This window comes from Bombus pyrosoma, linkage group LG5 (genome assembly GCF_014825855.1).
Source record: "Bombus pyrosoma isolate SC7728 linkage group LG5, ASM1482585v1, whole genome shotgun sequence".
NCBI classification, from domain to species: Eukaryota; Metazoa; Arthropoda; class Insecta; order Hymenoptera; family Apidae; genus Bombus; species Bombus pyrosoma.
In genome coordinates this window covers 6,990,499-7,009,130 of record NC_057774.1, presented here as the reverse complement: position 1 = coordinate 7,009,130, position 18,632 = coordinate 6,990,499, and the positions used below count along the sequence as shown (strand labels likewise).

Sequence of the window (18,632 nt, the reverse complement as noted above, 5' to 3'; positions counted from 1 at the left end):
GTTATTATAAAATATAAAGTTATGAAATAATAACAAAAGTGACTTTTTAAATTTATAAGAAACGTAGTACCTTCGTTTATAACTGGTTAAATGTAAAAATAATATAATAAGTTTTTTAAGTACATACAAGGTAATTTTATTTTACAGCCGACATACTTTTACAATAATTGTTTACGTTAACCGAGCATATTTTTTCTGCAAACTATCTCGTCAAGCACTTAAAACACTTGATGACTTATGTAGAAGATATAATTCTGACTGATTTTTTGACACAATAAAATTTAACGTTAAGTACAATGTTTGCGATTTATTGAAGGAAACACAACTTCTGTATAAAAGGGGCGTCATTATGTTCGATTTAAACGGAAAACATTACGCTGGTTATACTATTACTATAAAATAAAAATATTTCTTTGGTGAATATTATAGCAATGTCAAGTTAGAATATTTTGATACTTTAATCAAAACTGAATTCGGTAATACTGTGAATGATGTAATTAATTTTCACGTGAAAATTGCGAGCATTTCTTCTTTAAAATGAAATGCGCTAGAATAATTTGTACTGTACACTTTATTACACAATACATGCGTTCCTCGATCTCGATCACACGGCGGCAAAATACTAAGTAGGATATCTTGTATTTTTGTACAATAAGTGACACTATACTATTCAGTTACATTCGAAAATTACTATTTAATTGCATGATGTCACTGAGTATATAGATGTTAATTAAATATGTATTTGTTAATTGTTTCATCAAGCGAACTAGGATATAATATATTAAAAGAAGGAGTTGCTCAACGAAAATTTTAGTTTGCAATCTACAATTATAATCTGTCTACCTTGTTCTACATATTTTTTTACGTAATTTATGATATTGTTGAAAAATATAGATTTGGCATTTAATCAAAGTATAATTAAAAAAAGATCTATGAAAAACATCATTCACGAAATAAAAATAAGTTTTGTAAGTTTTATGTTACGTTTTATCAAATCAGTTACTACTTATTTTGCAAACATCATTATCATTTTAGTAAAATTGCATATTAGTGCATATTAAAAGTGGATTGAAATATCTTAAAATCGATTTTATGCGGTTATCAAAATAACTTTTATCCTTTCGTAATATCGAGAAAAAGAGGGTTGAAACTTACAATTAAGGAAACATAATTCGTGCAGTCATGCACAAACATTTCTTATAATTAATTCACATTTGATTACTTTTAATTTACGCAGCAATAATTAATATTAGCATTATTATTTGCTTATATTCTTAAGAAATTTCCTATTACAAGTTTTTATAAAAGTAGCAAAATAACTTAATTGAGGCTGAGCGTGTTTTTAACATGGAAGGCCAGGGTTGTAAATAGAGATATACCCATATTGATAACAGTCTGTTGTGCAAGATCATCGATAAAATTCGGGCAAAAATATTTTACTTATGCTTACCATAAATTATTTAACGCCGAAAAACTTTACATATAACCAAAACTTCAATACAGTTCACATTATACTTTTGCAACATAAATGGTTTTAACATTGACTTAACATCAAGTTCATAATTTTTTCAATCAAAATTCATTTCATACAGCATTCAGCAATATATATTGAACTTAATACATCTATATTGATATAATGCTGAAATTGAACTTTGACATTATTTGTAACTTCAGTTATGTTCGTATATTCAATAATAAAGAGGTGCGCAACTTTGCGCAAGTGCAAATTTATACTTTGTACAACTATTACCATTTTTCTATCAGTGCATCAGTCGTAACTGATATTAAAAATTGTAACAAGTGAAACGGGCAATCCTTGTTTCATTACATGACAAAGATTAAAAAGAAATTTTTAACATCATTTTACGTAATATGCTATGCATAGATTATACTATACTACATGGGTCAGTATTAACTAGTGATCACACAAGAGAAGCTTCGAACTCGTTGCATTATCATTATTGAAAAGCAAGGATTGTAACGAGTTATAAGGTGAAGAAATAATTACTCCACGCTTCTCTTATAAGCAAATACATGTACGTCGAGTAAAATTAGGAGGTTCTTATTAACTAATTTCAAATTGAAACAATATCAGACTAGTATCGAAGCTTAGTATTATGGTTTTGCAATAAATGTGTTTTTAAATCAGTGATTATATCGTACAAGCACAATCACCTTTTAGTTGAGCATTTGAAGCAGTAGATGAATATCAAAAACTTTTATATATCCAACTTCCTTTTGTAGCATACCTTTATCATAACATTAATTTTTTACTGATAATATTTACCTATAAATAATAAATATTTTTAATTTCACGAAGTTCAAATATATAATTCCAGTTCGTTGTCTCATAGAAATCTCATCAAATCAAGAATTGATATATATTTTGATAAGCATAATACCCCCTGTTAAGAGATCTTAATTATATAATTTCATTTTAACAATTATCAAACGAATATCTGAAATGTTACCAAACATAACATGAATAATATTTTCCCCCAATATGTTATACAATATGCAATTTGTTATTTTTACAAAACTCACGTGCCTAAAACGATTTTATCTGCATACTTTACTTTTAGCACGTGCTTGTGCAAAACCAAGGTATTCATTCATTTTTATGCTTATTTGATAACATAATTATAACAGTAGTTAATCCTTTACACCCAATTACAGTAATTGTTTTATTATCTGATTGGACGTGAGCTGTTTCATATGCAAATACAGTCTTCCTGCTAACATTATTCAAATCAATTGTGCTTGAATGGTAATTAAGTATTTACATTACTCTTTTTATTATAAAGTGCATATTGTAATTGCTAATTGTAGAATTACATTCTTCTTTGCATTATTAGAATAATTTATACTAAACTTATTAGCGCATAACCGTATAACAAGAAAGTAAATAATAATAAATTAATGTTCATGATTTACCAAAATATGAAATAAAAAGTTACCAAAATCTACATAGACAGTATAACTACAAACATTGGAATTTTAATATCCACATCTTTGGAGTGTAGTAATATAAGAATGAAGTAATATCAACATAAACTTAAATCTATAATACCTGATTGCTGGATGGAGTATAGAATGTATCATATATGTAATATAAAGCTAGTAATATTACAGTGTTATTGCTGTAATATGATTTAAAAAACAGTACTTAGCAAGAGTGCCTTTTGCAATATCATAACATTTTCTTTTTGTATATAGATGTCATTTATAAATTAGCTTAGAAAATGTAAAAGCTGATATATTTACACTCTGTAATAATTAATATCGCAGAAAATCATTTTTGTTGTATTTTCCGTCATTAAGTTCCTTTCTTCTTTTTTTCTTTGGAATGTGCCGATATTTTAATGTAACTTATTTTCCAGCCTTGTGCATCAACTAATTCTTAAAAATCATAGACTTACATCACCATATTCGAAGCTCCACTTTTCATAAGCTGCTAAACTTGCAGGTGACACTGATCTACGAATTCTTTTAAGCGAATCACGAAAATCTTGCATTGTAATATTGCGTACGGAATTAAGGTCCAATTCCTTTACTTGATCTGGATTAAGTTCTGTACAATATTAATACATCTTTTTTTACAAACTTTATGATATATCTTTTATACATACTTAATAATGATTAATTTATTTGTTAGACTATCTGGTCAAAATCTTTCGTATCCATTTAGTCTAAGTAAGCATAATGGAAAATGTGTAATAGAAACTTTATATTTTATCTTACCTCTAATAGGGCCAAGTGCTGCATCCTTTGCTAAACCCGTTAAATCGCTTCCAGAATAGCCCTGGGTTAAAACTGCCATCTCATTTAGTTCTTCTGGTGTTAAAGGATCATTATGTTTAGCTAAAAGTCGCTTCAGTAACATAATTCTTGTTCGTAAATCTGGCAACGTAACATATACTCGCTTTGTGAATCTCCTTAATGCAGCTTCATCCAATTCTTGAGGTCTATTTGTAGCAGCCATAACTAATACCCTTTCTTCTGGATTACATGGCAAACCATCAAATTCAACTAAAAATTCCGTCTTCAATCGCCTATGTAATAATTGTTAATTAGATAAATATTAATCATTTTACATAAATGTCAAAACTTGAACAGATCTACCGTGAAGCTTCATGTTCATTATCTCTACGTTCGCTTAACAACGAATCCACTTCGTCAACAAAGATCACAGATGGCTGTAATTCTCGCGCTATAGCAAAAAGAGCTCGTACTAGCTTTTCTCCTTCTCCAACATATTTCGATGTAAGACTAGCAGCAGATATTGAAAAAAATGTAGCATTGCACTGGGTTGCCACAGCACGTGCAAGTAATGTCTTTCCATTTCCTGGTGGACCAAATAATAATAATCCTCTTGCCGGTGTTCGTAAGCCAGTAAATAATTCTGGTCTTAATGAAGGCAAGATGACTATCTCTTGTAATGCTTGCTTTGCAGTCTGTTTTATAAAAGAGAATATAAAATTGTAAGTTTATCTACTATATTATGCATTTTTCCTTATTTAACAATTTATAGATATAATAGCTACAGACTTCTTGACCAGCAATGTCCTCCCAATGTACTGCTGCACCTCCTTCTAAAATCTCATCTAAAATTACTTGTGCAAGTTTCGGATCTACACCTTTTAAAAGAGGTACTTTTCTTGTAGGTGTTCCTCTATTACTGTTTGATGTAGTTGGTGTTCCTGGTCTCCTAACAGGTGAACCATTTCCAGGTACTGATAATTGTCTTTTTACAGAAGGTGGCGTAGATGATGGTTTAATAGGTGTAACTCTATGACAAGATTGTACTGGTGTTGAGCGTCCCATGCTGCGTGGTAATGTTTGACTTTTGCTTATAACTGTCCCCACTCTTTTTCCAGGAACAGATAATTTTCTTCCAGATGCTATAACAATATAAAACAAATAATATCCAAATAATAAACACATAAAAATGAAACTATTAGTACTTTTAAATACGAATCTCTGTTAACTCTATTATATAGAACTATTACAAGGAATAAAATACAAGACAAACGCTTTGCAATGAAAGAAGTAATTATTAACAATTTCAATCAATATAAAAAGAATGAAATATATTTGTCAAACTAGTATGCATGTGATATAATTAAACTACATTTATAATACATACGTAATATATGATTAAAATATTAAGAGCATACATTACATTGTTAATATTTCATATATATAAAATATTTTATATTGTTAAAAAGTCATATATAGTAGTGAACAAATGATATTTGAGCACTGAATATGAGATTACAAAATAAATATGAAAATGTTTTTTAGAATATAAATGTAACAAATACTTTTTAGACTATTCTAATGTGTTTTTCAAATAAAACTTTAAATGTTTATATGAAGCATACATTCATGCATATAAACTAATTTGTCTTCTTAATTCATTGTTTCATATAAAGTATATATACACATGCACATAGTATCATATATATATACATATATATATATATGTAGTCTCATACATACCTACATATAAATAATTCTATTTCTTTTTAAATTACTTATTTAGATAAATATATTACATTACAAAGTGTGGCAAAACTATGTTAATCATAGCAAATAATATAACATGCTTGCATTTATTACTTGTTGTATTACATCAAAAACTAATAATAGATGCATGTGTTAACAATGGAATAGAAACAACAGTTTTACAGAAGCAATTATCAAATTTACATTCAAAATCTGCATTGTAAGCCCAAAACTTCAGACAAACAGTACCTTCAGAATGGGCAGAATAGTTTTTTGGTGAACGTGGCCTTAACTTGGGAATTTGGGTACATGTATTCTGCCCTATGTTCACTGTTTGTGTACTGTTTGTGTTTTTAGTATGATTTGTATTTAAAGAAGATCGAGTTGTTTGTAATGTGTGTATATTGCGTCGGACCCTCAGATTCTTTCCTGGATGTTCGTTGTCCATTTTATTTCCAGGGGCACGATATTCATTGCAGATATCCAGTTTTTTCAGCTCACACACACTCACTACAAAAAGGAAAAACATTCTCTGCCATGCTGCAGTAGGCTAAATAGCTAAGTACAGTTTGAACCCATAAATTTCGTTAACTTTTGTCCAAATTGTAAACTATATAACTAGTACTTAGATTTGAAATGAATGCTCAGATGGCTGTTAGGAATGCTACTATATGAAGTTTGGCTACTAATTTGTACATAAAAATTTGCGTCGCTTATGAAAAAAACATATTGTGCCAAATATGAAACCATTAAAAAAAGGGATAACGCGCGCATGCATACACGCACGAGTACATTCACGCATAAAACTCTCGCACAGACACACACATACACACAGATGCACACATACGCGTGAACAATATAGAACAATTAACACATGAGCATGCTAAATACATAAATATTGTATTATTCTTAAGCTGTACCATAACTTTATTTAAGAATAATTTACAATTATAAAAGAAATTTATAAATAAGTGATATATAATTTTGTTAATGCGAGTGGAACAGCTTAAGAAATGTGCCATGTATTTAAAATATTTGTTTACAAACCAAGAAAATCAAGTCTATCCTTTGCCATTGCCAAATTAGTGCGCATTTTATCATGAAGTCTTTGTGCATGTTCCCATACTTCTCCTCGACCACCATTACATTCTATAGCTATTCCTTTTTCTAATTCTCCAATTCCCTTCTTATAAAGTTCAATTGCCATTTCTTTCTGGCCTAATAAAAGTAGTATTGAAAATGAAATATCAAAAAGAAGCAAATTATAAAAAACAGACAATCTAGATATATCTAAGAATACCTTCATTATCTTCGTCAATCTTAAGTGCTTTACTAATAAATTCAAAAGCTCTACGATGATGATGTTTTTGTTTTGCAAGTAATGGGTCTCCAGGGCCAGGACCAACCTGCCTTCTAGGCACTTGCGACATTCCCTCGTTCTCAGTTTGTCCAGTATTATTTAAATTATTATTTAAATTTTCACTAGACTTTTGACCAACTACGATCTCTAGCTGGCAGGTCTGCTTGCAAGCTTGTCTTCGTTGAATCAGCTGAGATGTAGATGTATATAAGTACTTAAATACCACAAATAACTGATAAAGAAGTGTCCTCAGAACATTGAACAGCAGTATCAAAGGAAAAGAAACAATATAGAGATTACGCTTGTGTACTGACGGCTGAGGGGTGTCGAGAAAGCGATGATTATGATGGTAATGATTGTGGTGATGATTATTGCAGTTAATGGTTGTTGTTGTTTTATCACTATTTTCATTCTTCGTCACGCATAACTTTTTCGGCGACTTTGTGCCGTACTTCCGAATTGGACGCCCGCCATCACTGTAAGACATTTCCTATCGCAAATTTTTGAATTCGTATAATCGTATGCTACAAAATACACACTTATTATCGCCAAATACAGGTTGAGTTAAACATTCTGACATTCCCAATGTTGCTTAAATGTTGAAAATGAAAGACGATTTTCAAGTTGTCTTAGATCATCTTCTTAAAAAACATTTCGGAAGCTCAACAACTTAGTCTTCCTAGAAACAGTTGCAGATTGAAGACGACGATTGTTTTCACTGGCGATTTGACGAACGAGATAAAAGAAAAGAACGACAAGATTCGGAATTCCGTGGTGTTTGGGATTGATAAATCATGAACGAAATAGAATGGTCCGCGATCTTCTTCAGCATCGCTTGTTTTGATTCACGTTTAACTCGGAACATCAACGTGTAATATGGATTTACAAACATCAACAAACGTTGTTTTACAAAATCGTGTATACAAAAATATATACATAGAGAATCTTGTATTACATACATGCACCTCTGTATTTACTTCGTTTAGTATGTGTTCTACATTCCACACGAGATAGATTACTTTATGCACTTGCGCTCTTTATCGGATTCTCTTGCACATGCGTGTATTTGTATATCCTTAATAATCCTGCTCATACAATCTTTGATTCTATATATATATATATATATATTTTATTTTTACTCATTTGTTATTTCATTTTTAAAGAATTTTAAGCTTTGCCCAGCGAATAGGTAATGGGATTTTTTTATATTTATGATTGCATTTGTATATATATGTACTTCTAAGATGCAACTTTCATAATATACAATAAAAATATGTAGCACTAAAAGAATTATCATTTTTTTTAATTCTTTAATTGTTTTCATTTTTAAACATATGAAGTCACAAAAAATAATGTTTATAATATGTACATATATATACATACATGTTTTCTTATATTTCCCGGTACAATTTATTATTGATTGGTGATAAAATGGTTTGTCAGTTTATCATTTGTATCATATTAGTTCACAAGTTTTTGAGAGAGGGCCTCTCTTAGTATTCTGCCGCCATTTTCTTCATCAGTTCTGCGTTTTACATTCCAGAGATTGTATCAAGGCAAAATGTCGTCCGCAAGTGGTGATGAAAGTGAGATCACTTTAAATGAACCCGGTAAGATGATATTTCTGAAAGAAACTGTATCCAACATGACATAATATTGTTATTCATTTATATTTATATACGTTTACATAAAACGAAACAAAAATATTAATACACCCGGCAGCTGAGCAAAGACTTGCGAACCGCCATTAAACGAATGGCGTCTCGCACACGCATCTAACGTAAATATTTCATTCAAATTTTGCATTTTTTAAATATTTTTATTTTTTTCAGTACGACGTACAAGATCTAGCCGTGCACGTAAAACTACTGTGGTAGCGAAAAAATCTCCTGTAAAGAAACTTCTAGCAAGAGCTACACGTTCTCCGAAAAAAGTGCAAGAGATCGAAGAAGTGGAGGTGCGTAAATTCCATAATACTACAGATAGTTCTAGCAATCATCAATGTATGTAATCGACATTTTATTCAATAGAAGTAACTAATTGCAATTTTTCAGGAGGAGGTGCCTGTATTACAAGAAGAAGTTGTAATGGAAAGCATTCCAGAGAATGGAGTGCAAAGATTTGGTGACATTATCATTGAACAGCATAATGAAGAAGATTCTTCTATGTTACATTTGGAATTGGAAGATTCTAGTGATACTACTATTCACGAAATTAATATGAATCAGAGTGTACAAATAGAAGTTCAAGAAAATGTACCTGATTTAGAAACATCTGCATCTCAAATTGTAAATAATACATAATATTTTGTTCTTTTAAGTCATATATACCAGAATTATATCTTGGAGGAATTATGTTTTATTTTTATTTTAGGATCATTCTAATACAGTATCGGATTGTATGATCATAGAAGAAAGTAGTATGGATAAAGTTGATATGTTGAATGAACGCGAACAAATGGATATGGAAGGGCAAGATATTAGTAATGATGAAACAAATCAACGTGTATTAATAGATTTCCAAGAAGTTATGAATGATGATGGAGAAACAATAACACAAGTAACAGAAATCTTAGAAACAGAGGAAATTGAATCTGAAACTGTTATAAATGAAGGTACTGGAATTGAAGTTATGGAGGTAGATAGTCAACAAGAAACATCAGAAAGTATAGAAAATATTACGGAAAAAACTGTGCCTGATTATGATATGACAGGAATGGTGGAAATGGCAGAAACAACAGAGGGTGATATGGAATGTTTACCTGAGAATGCTATTAAAAAAACAGAACCCGATACAGAAGCTGTATCTGAAGATGAACTGCCTACTGAAGCAACAGCAAAGGTATTTTGTTATCAAAATGATAAAGAGTAAATACACATTTTTTGTATCTATTTGTATATATACATATGTGTATCTGCAGTATATAATATTTTATCATTAACATATAGGAACCTGAAACAGAAGCAGTATCTGATGAAGAATTGCCAGCAGCAGCTCCTGCAGATTTAGGAGAAACTGAATCAGTTTCTGAAGATGAATTGCCATTAGACAGTGAAAAGAAGAAGAAAAGTGGAACAAAGGTAATGAGTAAAACCCTGGAAAAGAAGAATAAAATAGAAGGAACAAGTAAGTGCAAAGAAGAATATGTTTACTTAACAAACTTTTTTATTTTGTACTTAATTCTTTTTATCTTGTGCGACGTTTGCTTTTACAGATAAACGTAAGTTAAATGCAGAAGGAGAGTATGATCCTAGTTCACCAACGTCTGAAAATAATGATGAAACTCCAGCAAAAAAAGTTGCACTTTCAACGGAAGCAGATCCAGGGGACAATAAACAAGAAACTAAACCAGCATCACCAAAGAAAAAGACCTTACCGGAATTAGAAAAATACTGGAAAGCCGTTAATGAAGATCCATCAGATTTCACGGGATGGACATATCTTCTTCAGTACGTCGATCAAGAGGTAATTCGAAAAGCAAAAAACATATATATTGTCAAAATTATATCAAAATCATCCATAATACTTGCTTGTCATACAGAATGATGCTGAAGCTGCACGCGAGGCTTATACGAAATTTTTGGAGCGTTATCCATATTGCTACGGTTACTGGAGAAAGTTTGCAGATTACGAGAAGAAGAAAGGCAACCCCGAAAATGTCCAAAGGGTGAGTCAATTCGTTTACCATATCTATTAGGTCTATTTCTCATTATGATATCATTTAATTAACGCAATCTAATGAAAATAGCTCGAGTTAGGAAGACGCGTGGGCAGTGTGCACGCACGTAAATATGGTTTTCCCTTCCAACAGCCTAGCACGTCTTGCGGCACCTATACGACTCTCTCCGTTTACCAAATAGCTAGTTACTTAATTATTCTGCGATATCTACAATATTATTGCGTATATTAATGTTTTACTTATACCGTTATATCAATATTCTACATATGATACGTAAGTCAAGCGAAGGCTAGTTGTTTCAATTTGCGATATTATCGTGCAAGAAATTGTGTGTAATATTTACTGTAAGCATTTGTACACATAGCTTACTACAGAAAGTATTGTAACTTAAGCATAAGATGCGGTACCTTACTTAATGTAAGTAAGATTGGGTTGGGTGTTAAATCAAAGTCAGAAACAAAGACTTAGGACGTGAACATGCCAGAGAGGGAGCAAGAAAAAGTGGCGGAAGACACAGAGGCACCCAGATCGGAACACTCCTTGACTTTAAGGTGAATGCACAATGCTCTGCAATCTCTGTGTTAATTAAATCTCTTTATTTACAGTACGCGTATGATATGTGAGTATACGTTGCTAAAAAACTGTAATGCTTATCGAAAGCTAAAAAAAAAAACAAAAAACAAAAAAGAAATAGGTATAAGTTTACCCACCACCAGCCCAATCATTTGTAAATCGTTCTAAGTGTGATTGCAAACCATTACTACAGGTATTCGACCAAGGTTTGAAAGCCATTTCGCTCAGTGTCGACCTTTGGCTTCATTACATCAATCACTGCAAAACCGTCTATGAAAAAGATGAAGAAAAACTACGAGAACAATACGAAAGAGCTATTGAGGCATGTGGTCTTGAATTCAGGTATGAATTGGTTTCTATTTTATATATATGCTTATCTAGTCATACTTGGACACTTATAGTATTCTTTTTTGCTAAGATCTGATCGTCTTTGGGAAAGCTATATAAAGTGGGAATTGGAGGGCAAACGTCTAAGCAGAGTAACAGCATTATATGATCGCCTATTATGTACTCCAACACTTGGTTATATTTCTCATTTCGATGCATTTCAAGAGTTTGTCTCTTCAAACTTACCCAATCGTATTTTAAATGTTGACGATTTTCTTGCATTGCGTGCTGAAGTAAAAGCACTTTTGAAGTCGGATGACAGTACTTCTACTTCAGCAGCAGATGATGCACCACCTGGAGAAGAACCGCCGCCACATGAACTTCCACCAACTGATGAGGAGACCCGTGCTATTAGAGAAAAAATCATTAGTAGTAGACGTAAAATGCACAAAGCTAATATTAATGCAGTTGCTGCAAGATGGTCATATGAAGAAGGTGTAAGTATGCATATTATATAATTTAGTGTAATATTTATTACTTAATATTTAATTTCCATTCACAGATTAAGAGGCCGTATTTCCACGTTAAACCTTTAGAACGATGTCAATTAAAAAATTGGAAAGAATATTTAGACTTTGAAATTGAACAAAAAGATCAGAATCGGATAATCATCTTATTTGAAAGATGTTTAATAGCGTGTGCTTTATATGATGAATTCTGGATGAGAGTAAGTTTTATTTATTTTTCTCTAATTGAAAAAGATCTCTACATTGAATGCTTTAAATTTTTTTTTTAATTTCTTCATAGTTCGTTCGTTATCTGGAATCCTTGAAAGGTGATAATGTGGAAAAAATTAGAGATGTATATACGAGAGCTTGTATGGTGCATCACCCGAAGAAACCAAATTTACATCTACAATGGGCAACATTTGAAGAGGGTCAGGGCAATTTTGAGAAGGCAGCAAATATATTGGAAAATATTGATAATGTAATACCAAACATGTTACAAGTGGCATATCGAAGAATAAATTTGGAGCGTAGAAGAGGAGATTTAGATAAAGCTTGTACATTGTATGAAAATTATATTAGCAATAGTAAGAATAGAACCATTGCGAATAATATTGTAGTAAAATATGCACGATTTTTGTGTAAAGTAAAGAGTGATGTGGATAAAGCAATCAAAGTATTATTGAAGGTATGTTCATGTGAATTTTTGAAATACATTTTACAAATTTGTTTTTTCTCATATGACTACATTTTATGCATTATGTAAATTATACATTTTTAGGCAACGGAAAAAGATAAAGATAATCCAAGGCTTTATTTACAATTGATTGATTTGGGAATGCAAAGAACTCCTGTTGATACTCAAGAAATTGTAGGATATATGGATATGTTTATAGAACGAGAACACGCGGATCTTGAACAAAGAGTACTTTTTGCACAACGTAAAGTAGAATTTCTCGAAGATTTTAGTCCGGATATTCGACAAGTGTTAAAAGCGCATGAGCAATTTCAAAAATGTATTAAGCAAGCAAAGGAACGGAAAAAGACGAAGAATGACGACACAAAAACGTAAGTATTATTTTTATAAAAAAGATGCTTAAACTATCCTCAATTAAATGTATTAAATAATTTCAATTCTATGTTCTGCAGAGATACTTCTCCTCCAAAGAAAGTTAAAACTGGAGATCAATCTAATGTACCACCTCCGCCTTCTGTAAGTTCGCAGTCATCATACCAATACAGCAGCGGCCCAAGTGGACCATATCAGTCACAACAACAATTTCAAAGTGGTCAATATGGTGGTCAAGGCGGATATCAACAGGGTTATCAACAGTACCCACCTCCTTCCGATCCCAACTATGCCAATTATCAGAATTGGCAATATGGACAAGGAGGGCCACAAGCATATGGACCATACAATCAATGGGGATCTTACAATTACTATTAGAGGATAATACAAAATTTGTCTTGTATCAGCTTTCATTGCATTGTTGTATCTACTGTACATTTTATAATTATTTTTTCATCTAAGGATGAGATAAAAAAAGAAAATTCTTTCAAGTTCCAATGACACATCAGTAACCTGACACGAATAATAATAATAAATGTCGTACTGATGCTTCTTTCAACAATTCTTTGCATGAAATTCTTTCTTAATATATTTTAAATAATAGCACAGAAAATTGTACGCAAAAGTACAGGAAATACTAAAGAACTTTCAACTGATGTTGAATATATTATTACAAACATAACATGATACAGGTAGTTGATAAAGATTGCCATACAGTATAAACACAAAATACATTATGTGAAATAATTCCCAACTACACTATCTGCATTGAATTTGTATAATGCAATATTATGAGTTTAATTTTATTCCGTGACATTATGTTATTTTTTCAACAGAAAAGCAGCAGTTCATAAACGTTACCTATACATTGTAATAAGTATTTTTTTCGCGTACTTAGTTTATAATATTATAGATTTTTTTTGCTGATGTGCGTTGAACGTATCGCTTAATAAAATTAAGATATACATGTAAATGGAAAGATAGATATTTGAATATTTTATAAATGTTACGTAAGCGCACTTTGGGATATTCACGGAATAAATATTGTTAACATTTGTCAGTACATTTTGATAAATAATAAATTAAAGAACAGACTATGTTTCTACAACATATTCAGTTATAGAAATTATGGTTGGAATCCTGTTTTCATGTTTCAATGTGCATATGTTATAATTTCGTATTTGTAACTAGAATCCGAATTTTGTCGTGAATCTGCATAGATGTCACATATATTAACCCTTTGCGGACGGGATGATTCGAATTTAACCGTACCGTGGGATCGAGCTGCTGCCGCGATAGTCATTTAAAATTGCTAGCGCACATTTCTGCTTAGACGCGCTTTTCGTTCATAAATGTTAAATTTTAGACATATATACATGCACAGATTCACCACAGGATAAATAAAATTACACACATATGAGTCTTTTGGTTCAAAATCAGTTGTTTTGCATTGTTGTAATGCGTATATGCGGCGGTAGTCCGCAAGGGGTTATTATGTATATTTTTCAACAATCTGACTTGTATTCTAGCCATTTTTTAAGAAAAACCAAGTGAAAAAATTGTTTCCAATCTTTTTCAATACAGAATATAGAGATCACAGAAATCCTTTTGCATTGAATGTGTAGAAGACATCTTTTTCCGTATGTGAAATTTTATAATTTCTAATAAATGAAATTGGAAAAGTATATGAATACTTCTAATAATAACAGTGTATTGCTTGCATTAATTTAGAATTTCAACGAAATATATTTATGACTGACAAATAAGAGAAATATAATTTTTAATTACGTTCTGAATTGAACGTTTCAATTCATTTGCTACTAAATTAACCATTACTTTTAATAAATTTTCGATATTCGGAGGTTGCCGTTATGAAGATTACTTATGCAAATTATTAAATTATAAGGAAATGTCGGATATTAAGACGAAAATATGAATATTTATAACAAATATGTTTTTTATTATGAAAACGTTATTACGATTCCAAACAATTATAATTGCGAAAACTTTATTTCCTTAGAGTATTTATTGTGAGAATGCAGTTTTACTTACGAAACAAAATGCCTATGATAATCAATAAAACATGTTATAAGAAACTTTTTAAAATACAAGCAATTAACATTCATATTGCATTAGTAAAAAAAAATATAATCTTTTTCGAAGAAGTTGAATATTATTATTAAAGGCATTAATTTCTTAAATATATTCGTTATGCAACTACAGCACTTGTAGCCATTGTGTTAACTCCACAGGTACCATCTCCTCTATAAACTCTGTAATAACCACGCTCGCCCCATCGTGGGCCCCAACTATTCTTTATTATCCAATATGGTAATTCTTTATGGAAAAGAGGATATTCTGGAAAAAGATCTTATACAAAAATGTGTAAAAATTAATATATTTAAAAGATATATAAAAATGTACGTACTGCTAATGCCATATCCCACAATTAAAACGCCATGATCTAAATTTTTAGGATTGCATAAGAAGTTAAGTGGGTGTGAAACTCCTCCAAAATAAAATTGCATGGCATTGGCATTAATTCCAACAGAAATTGGGCCGTTTTTAACTAGCCATTGTGCCATTCTCTTTTCATCCGATGTAATATTTACAGCACTGACAACTTGTACCTTAGTCTTATTTTGAAGGAAGTGGCATTTTTCATCTTTAGCATCATAAGGATAATCTGATTCCAATTCAAGACCTCCTAATCTTTCTATAGCTTTATAAGCATTTCCCATATCTCCTCCATTGCATCCTTCATCTAAAGAATCACAATCTACTAATTCCTGTTCTGATAAAGATAACAATTGATTATGTTTAATTGCGTATTGTCCTTCCACGTTTCCAGTTACAGAAAACGCCCAGCATGATCCACATTGGCCTTGATCTTTCACAGGTGTAACTACATTGTGATCGCGCCAGTCGAATTTAAGTGGTAAAGAAACATCTGGTATTTCAGCTTCAGGAAGAGGTATTTCGTTTTCGTGTTTTAGTTCGGGACGAAGACCTAAATAACGAGCTTTAAATTCTTTAGGCGTGAGATCTGCAAACATTGTAACACCATATTCAGCTGTTCCTCGTTCAAACGTCTGTAGTTCTTTAATAATTTTTAGATTTTGTTTAAATATTTTAAAACGATCTAGTTTCTCATCGGCTGTATTGTATGTTTTTCCAAATTTCTTGATAAAAGCTTCGAATAATGTCTCATCTTTTATTTCTCCAGCTAGCTTTAACATTTTTTGATTATATCGACTACCTCGTAAAGATCGCTTTCGGCGTTTATTTGAATCACAATTGATAGTAATATTTGGAGATCCTTTATCTAACCATACTTGAGACCATATAGTAAACAAACATTCTTTAATTTCAGTTCCTTCTTTCAATTGACAACCATCTTTTGTACCTTTTGGACAGTTGCTTGTACCCAATTTGACCCTTATTTTATATAACAATCCAGATACTACTTGTTTTGAGGCGTCAACAATTTCTACTATCATAGGTTCATTTGAACCTTCAGAATTTTCTGAAAATTTCGTAAGACCCTTATCTGCAAGTTCTTTGATGGTAGGATCATTGACATTTACATTAGAAGGTGCGCCTACAAGACTTGACCTTTTCTTTCTATACATTGTGTGTGATTTATTAATTATAGAGTCTACCTTTCTTGGATAAATGATTTCTTCTTTAACTTCCTCTCTGTTTATTTCTGGATCCGATTGAGTTTGTCTTGTAGGCAAATCAAAATCTTTCAAAAATTCACCAAATTCTTTTACCTTATCTTCAAACCCTTGAGGTTTAATATCATCATCACTTCTGTTTATGGAAATTTTTAGAATAGGATGTTCTGTCACTTCTGATTGTTCTGATTCTTCTGATTTTTCAGTCGTGATATAAGTATAATTATCCAGAACATCTTTTAAATTTTCTAGAACTTCCCATTTTTCATCATTTGTTTTTGCTTTGTTAGGTGTTGGTGTTACAAGTGATTCGCTGTTTAATGTTGAATAAGAATTGACATTCTCTTTAATCTCTTCATTAGCAACCATAGTGCAGTTATTCTTTACTATTTTACGGCTAGATTGCTGCCAAGGTTGTTCTTTGAATGTTACCAAACATACCTTGACAGGAAGATTTGACTGTATAGAGCATTCTAATTGCTCTATTGCATTTTTCAAGCAGTCAGATTCTCCTATACGTAATAAAATTTGATATTGTATAATATTAGATGAAGGTGGAACAACACGAGTTACTTTGACAATATCAATTACTTTATGCTTGAAATCATTTTGTATCAATTCATCCATTGATTTCACTACTTGTTCTCCAAAAGCAACAAATCCAGGCAAATTTGGATTTAACTCATATGGACATCCTGGACAATAATTAGGACTAGAAGCTCTCATTGCTATGAATGGTCTCTCATTATGATCTCCATTCTTTTGAATTTCATGATCTAGCTCAACACTTTGATTGTTAATAATTTGCTTGTCTAAATTTTCAATAACATGATCCTGGTCCTGATTATTTTCTTGTAGTTGCAATGGATCATCCTGTACTGATTGAGGATACAAATACATGCATTGTATAGATTCTCTTAAAACATTTATATGTCCAAGTTCGTGTTGTTTCACTTCCACAGTACATGCTTCTCGAGGACAAGGTTCTAATGCTTCTTTGCAAGTAGGAGTTAAGTCAAATGTCAGTCTGTATATTACATATGGAGATTCTTCCTGAAGGTTAAAAAATTAAACAATATTTTAAATCTAAGCTAGTACAGGCAAATAATTAAAACATTTCGATTATTATATAATCAATATTTGATTTTTAAAAAATTTATAGAAAACATACCAATTTTTGCGCGCTAATCAGGTTACCGCCCTTATATGTATGATGCGTCGGAGAATCCTGATTCAATGAATTCAAGGCACTTTGAATTAAAGGCTCCGGGACATTTTGTACTGGTTTGTTCGCGGGACCAGAATATACAAGGATTGAATTAAAGACAAATAGAAATAAAATGCGCGTTACACGCAGCAGTAAGCCTGCCATCTTACTGCATACACTGCACGATGTTGACCTCCAACTGACGCAATTGACTCTTTGGTTGAGGTTTTAAATTCCTTTATATTACTGAATTAAGAATGATAATCAATTCTTAAAACTTCCGATCGCTAAATGGAAACTTTGATTTTGATCGTTCTACTTTTTATATAAATATTTATGTGACATAAGCGAAAATAACAGATTTCAAAAAGAACGATAAATAAAGTAACTTGTACAATATAAATAGAAATGACAAATTAAAAAGTATGTACTGGCTGGTACTCGTAATCGTTTACGGTAAAAAACATGGATTTTTCTCTTCGACTGTGAACTTATTATATATATCTTTCCCGAAGCATTTTTATTGCACCAAAGATAAGATAAACCTTATAATTTAATATGCAACTAACTGATATTCTATTAATTCTTGTAATTAACATTATAATGTAATATTAACAATAATTTCATGTGATTGTAAAATTTAAATATTTTGTTGTTTTGTATTTCTAACTGAAAATATTTAGTAATTTAATATATAAAGTATACAGATTAGAATTTCAAAAT

At 31.1% G+C, this 18,632-nt stretch overlaps 3 protein-coding genes across 12 annotated transcripts; 1 reads left to right on the top strand and 2 right to left on the bottom strand.

Annotated features, from left to right (window-relative positions):
- Positions 1-111: 111 nt before the first annotated feature.
- On the bottom strand, positions 112-7,921 carry LOC122567412 (spastin). Of its 9 annotated transcripts, none has more exons than XR_006316764.1 (9): positions 6,809-7,921; positions 6,556-6,726; positions 5,758-6,018; positions 4,549-4,901; positions 4,123-4,454; positions 3,742-4,052; positions 3,420-3,571; positions 2,545-2,735; positions 112-2,459 (listed from the first exon to the last, which is right to left on the bottom strand). XR_006316764.1 is itself a non-coding variant. In XM_043725870.1 (9 exons), the coding sequence occupies exons 2-9, from the start codon at positions 7,353-7,355 to the stop codon at positions 2,712-2,714; spliced, it is 2,151 nt and encodes a 716-aa protein (XP_043581805.1). In that variant the 5' UTR covers positions 7,356-7,358; positions 7,408-7,921; the 3' UTR covers positions 112-2,711. The 9 variants fall into 9 exon arrangements, 7 of the variants coding, with proteins under 7 accessions (XP_043581805.1, XP_043581811.1, XP_043581810.1 ...); XM_043725870.1 differs by having other exon boundaries at positions 112-2,735; positions 6,809-7,358; positions 7,408-7,921; XM_043725876.1 differs by having other exon boundaries at positions 112-2,735; positions 6,809-7,058; positions 7,828-7,854.
- A 402-nt stretch (positions 7,922-8,323) lies between these two features.
- LOC122567669 (pre-mRNA-processing factor 39) lies at positions 8,324-14,707 on the top strand. Of its 2 annotated transcripts, XM_043726477.1 has the most exons (14): positions 8,324-8,478; positions 8,701-8,825; positions 8,923-9,156; positions 9,242-9,482; positions 9,582-9,709; positions 9,817-9,994; positions 10,083-10,333; positions 10,410-10,535; positions 11,314-11,462; positions 11,539-11,944; positions 12,010-12,174; positions 12,255-12,641; positions 12,735-13,021; positions 13,103-14,707. In XM_043726477.1, exons 1-14 carry the CDS (start codon positions 8,430-8,432, stop codon positions 13,398-13,400), a joined length of 3,024 nt encoding a protein of 1,007 aa, XP_043582412.1. In that variant the 5' UTR covers positions 8,324-8,429; the 3' UTR covers positions 13,401-14,707. The 2 variants fall into 2 exon arrangements, with proteins under 2 accessions (XP_043582412.1, XP_043582411.1); XM_043726476.1 differs by having other exon boundaries at positions 9,242-9,709.
- Positions 14,708-14,961: 254 nt separating this feature from the next.
- LOC122567670 lies at positions 14,962-18,320 on the bottom strand. The gene is made up of 3 exons (XM_043726478.1): positions 17,874-18,320; positions 15,451-17,755; positions 14,962-15,380 (listed from the first exon to the last, which is right to left on the bottom strand). The coding sequence occupies exons 1-3, from the start codon at positions 18,072-18,074 to the stop codon at positions 15,232-15,234; spliced, it is 2,655 nt and encodes an 884-aa protein (XP_043582413.1). The 5' UTR covers positions 18,075-18,320; the 3' UTR covers positions 14,962-15,231.
- Between the last annotated feature and the right edge of the window lie 312 nt (positions 18,321-18,632).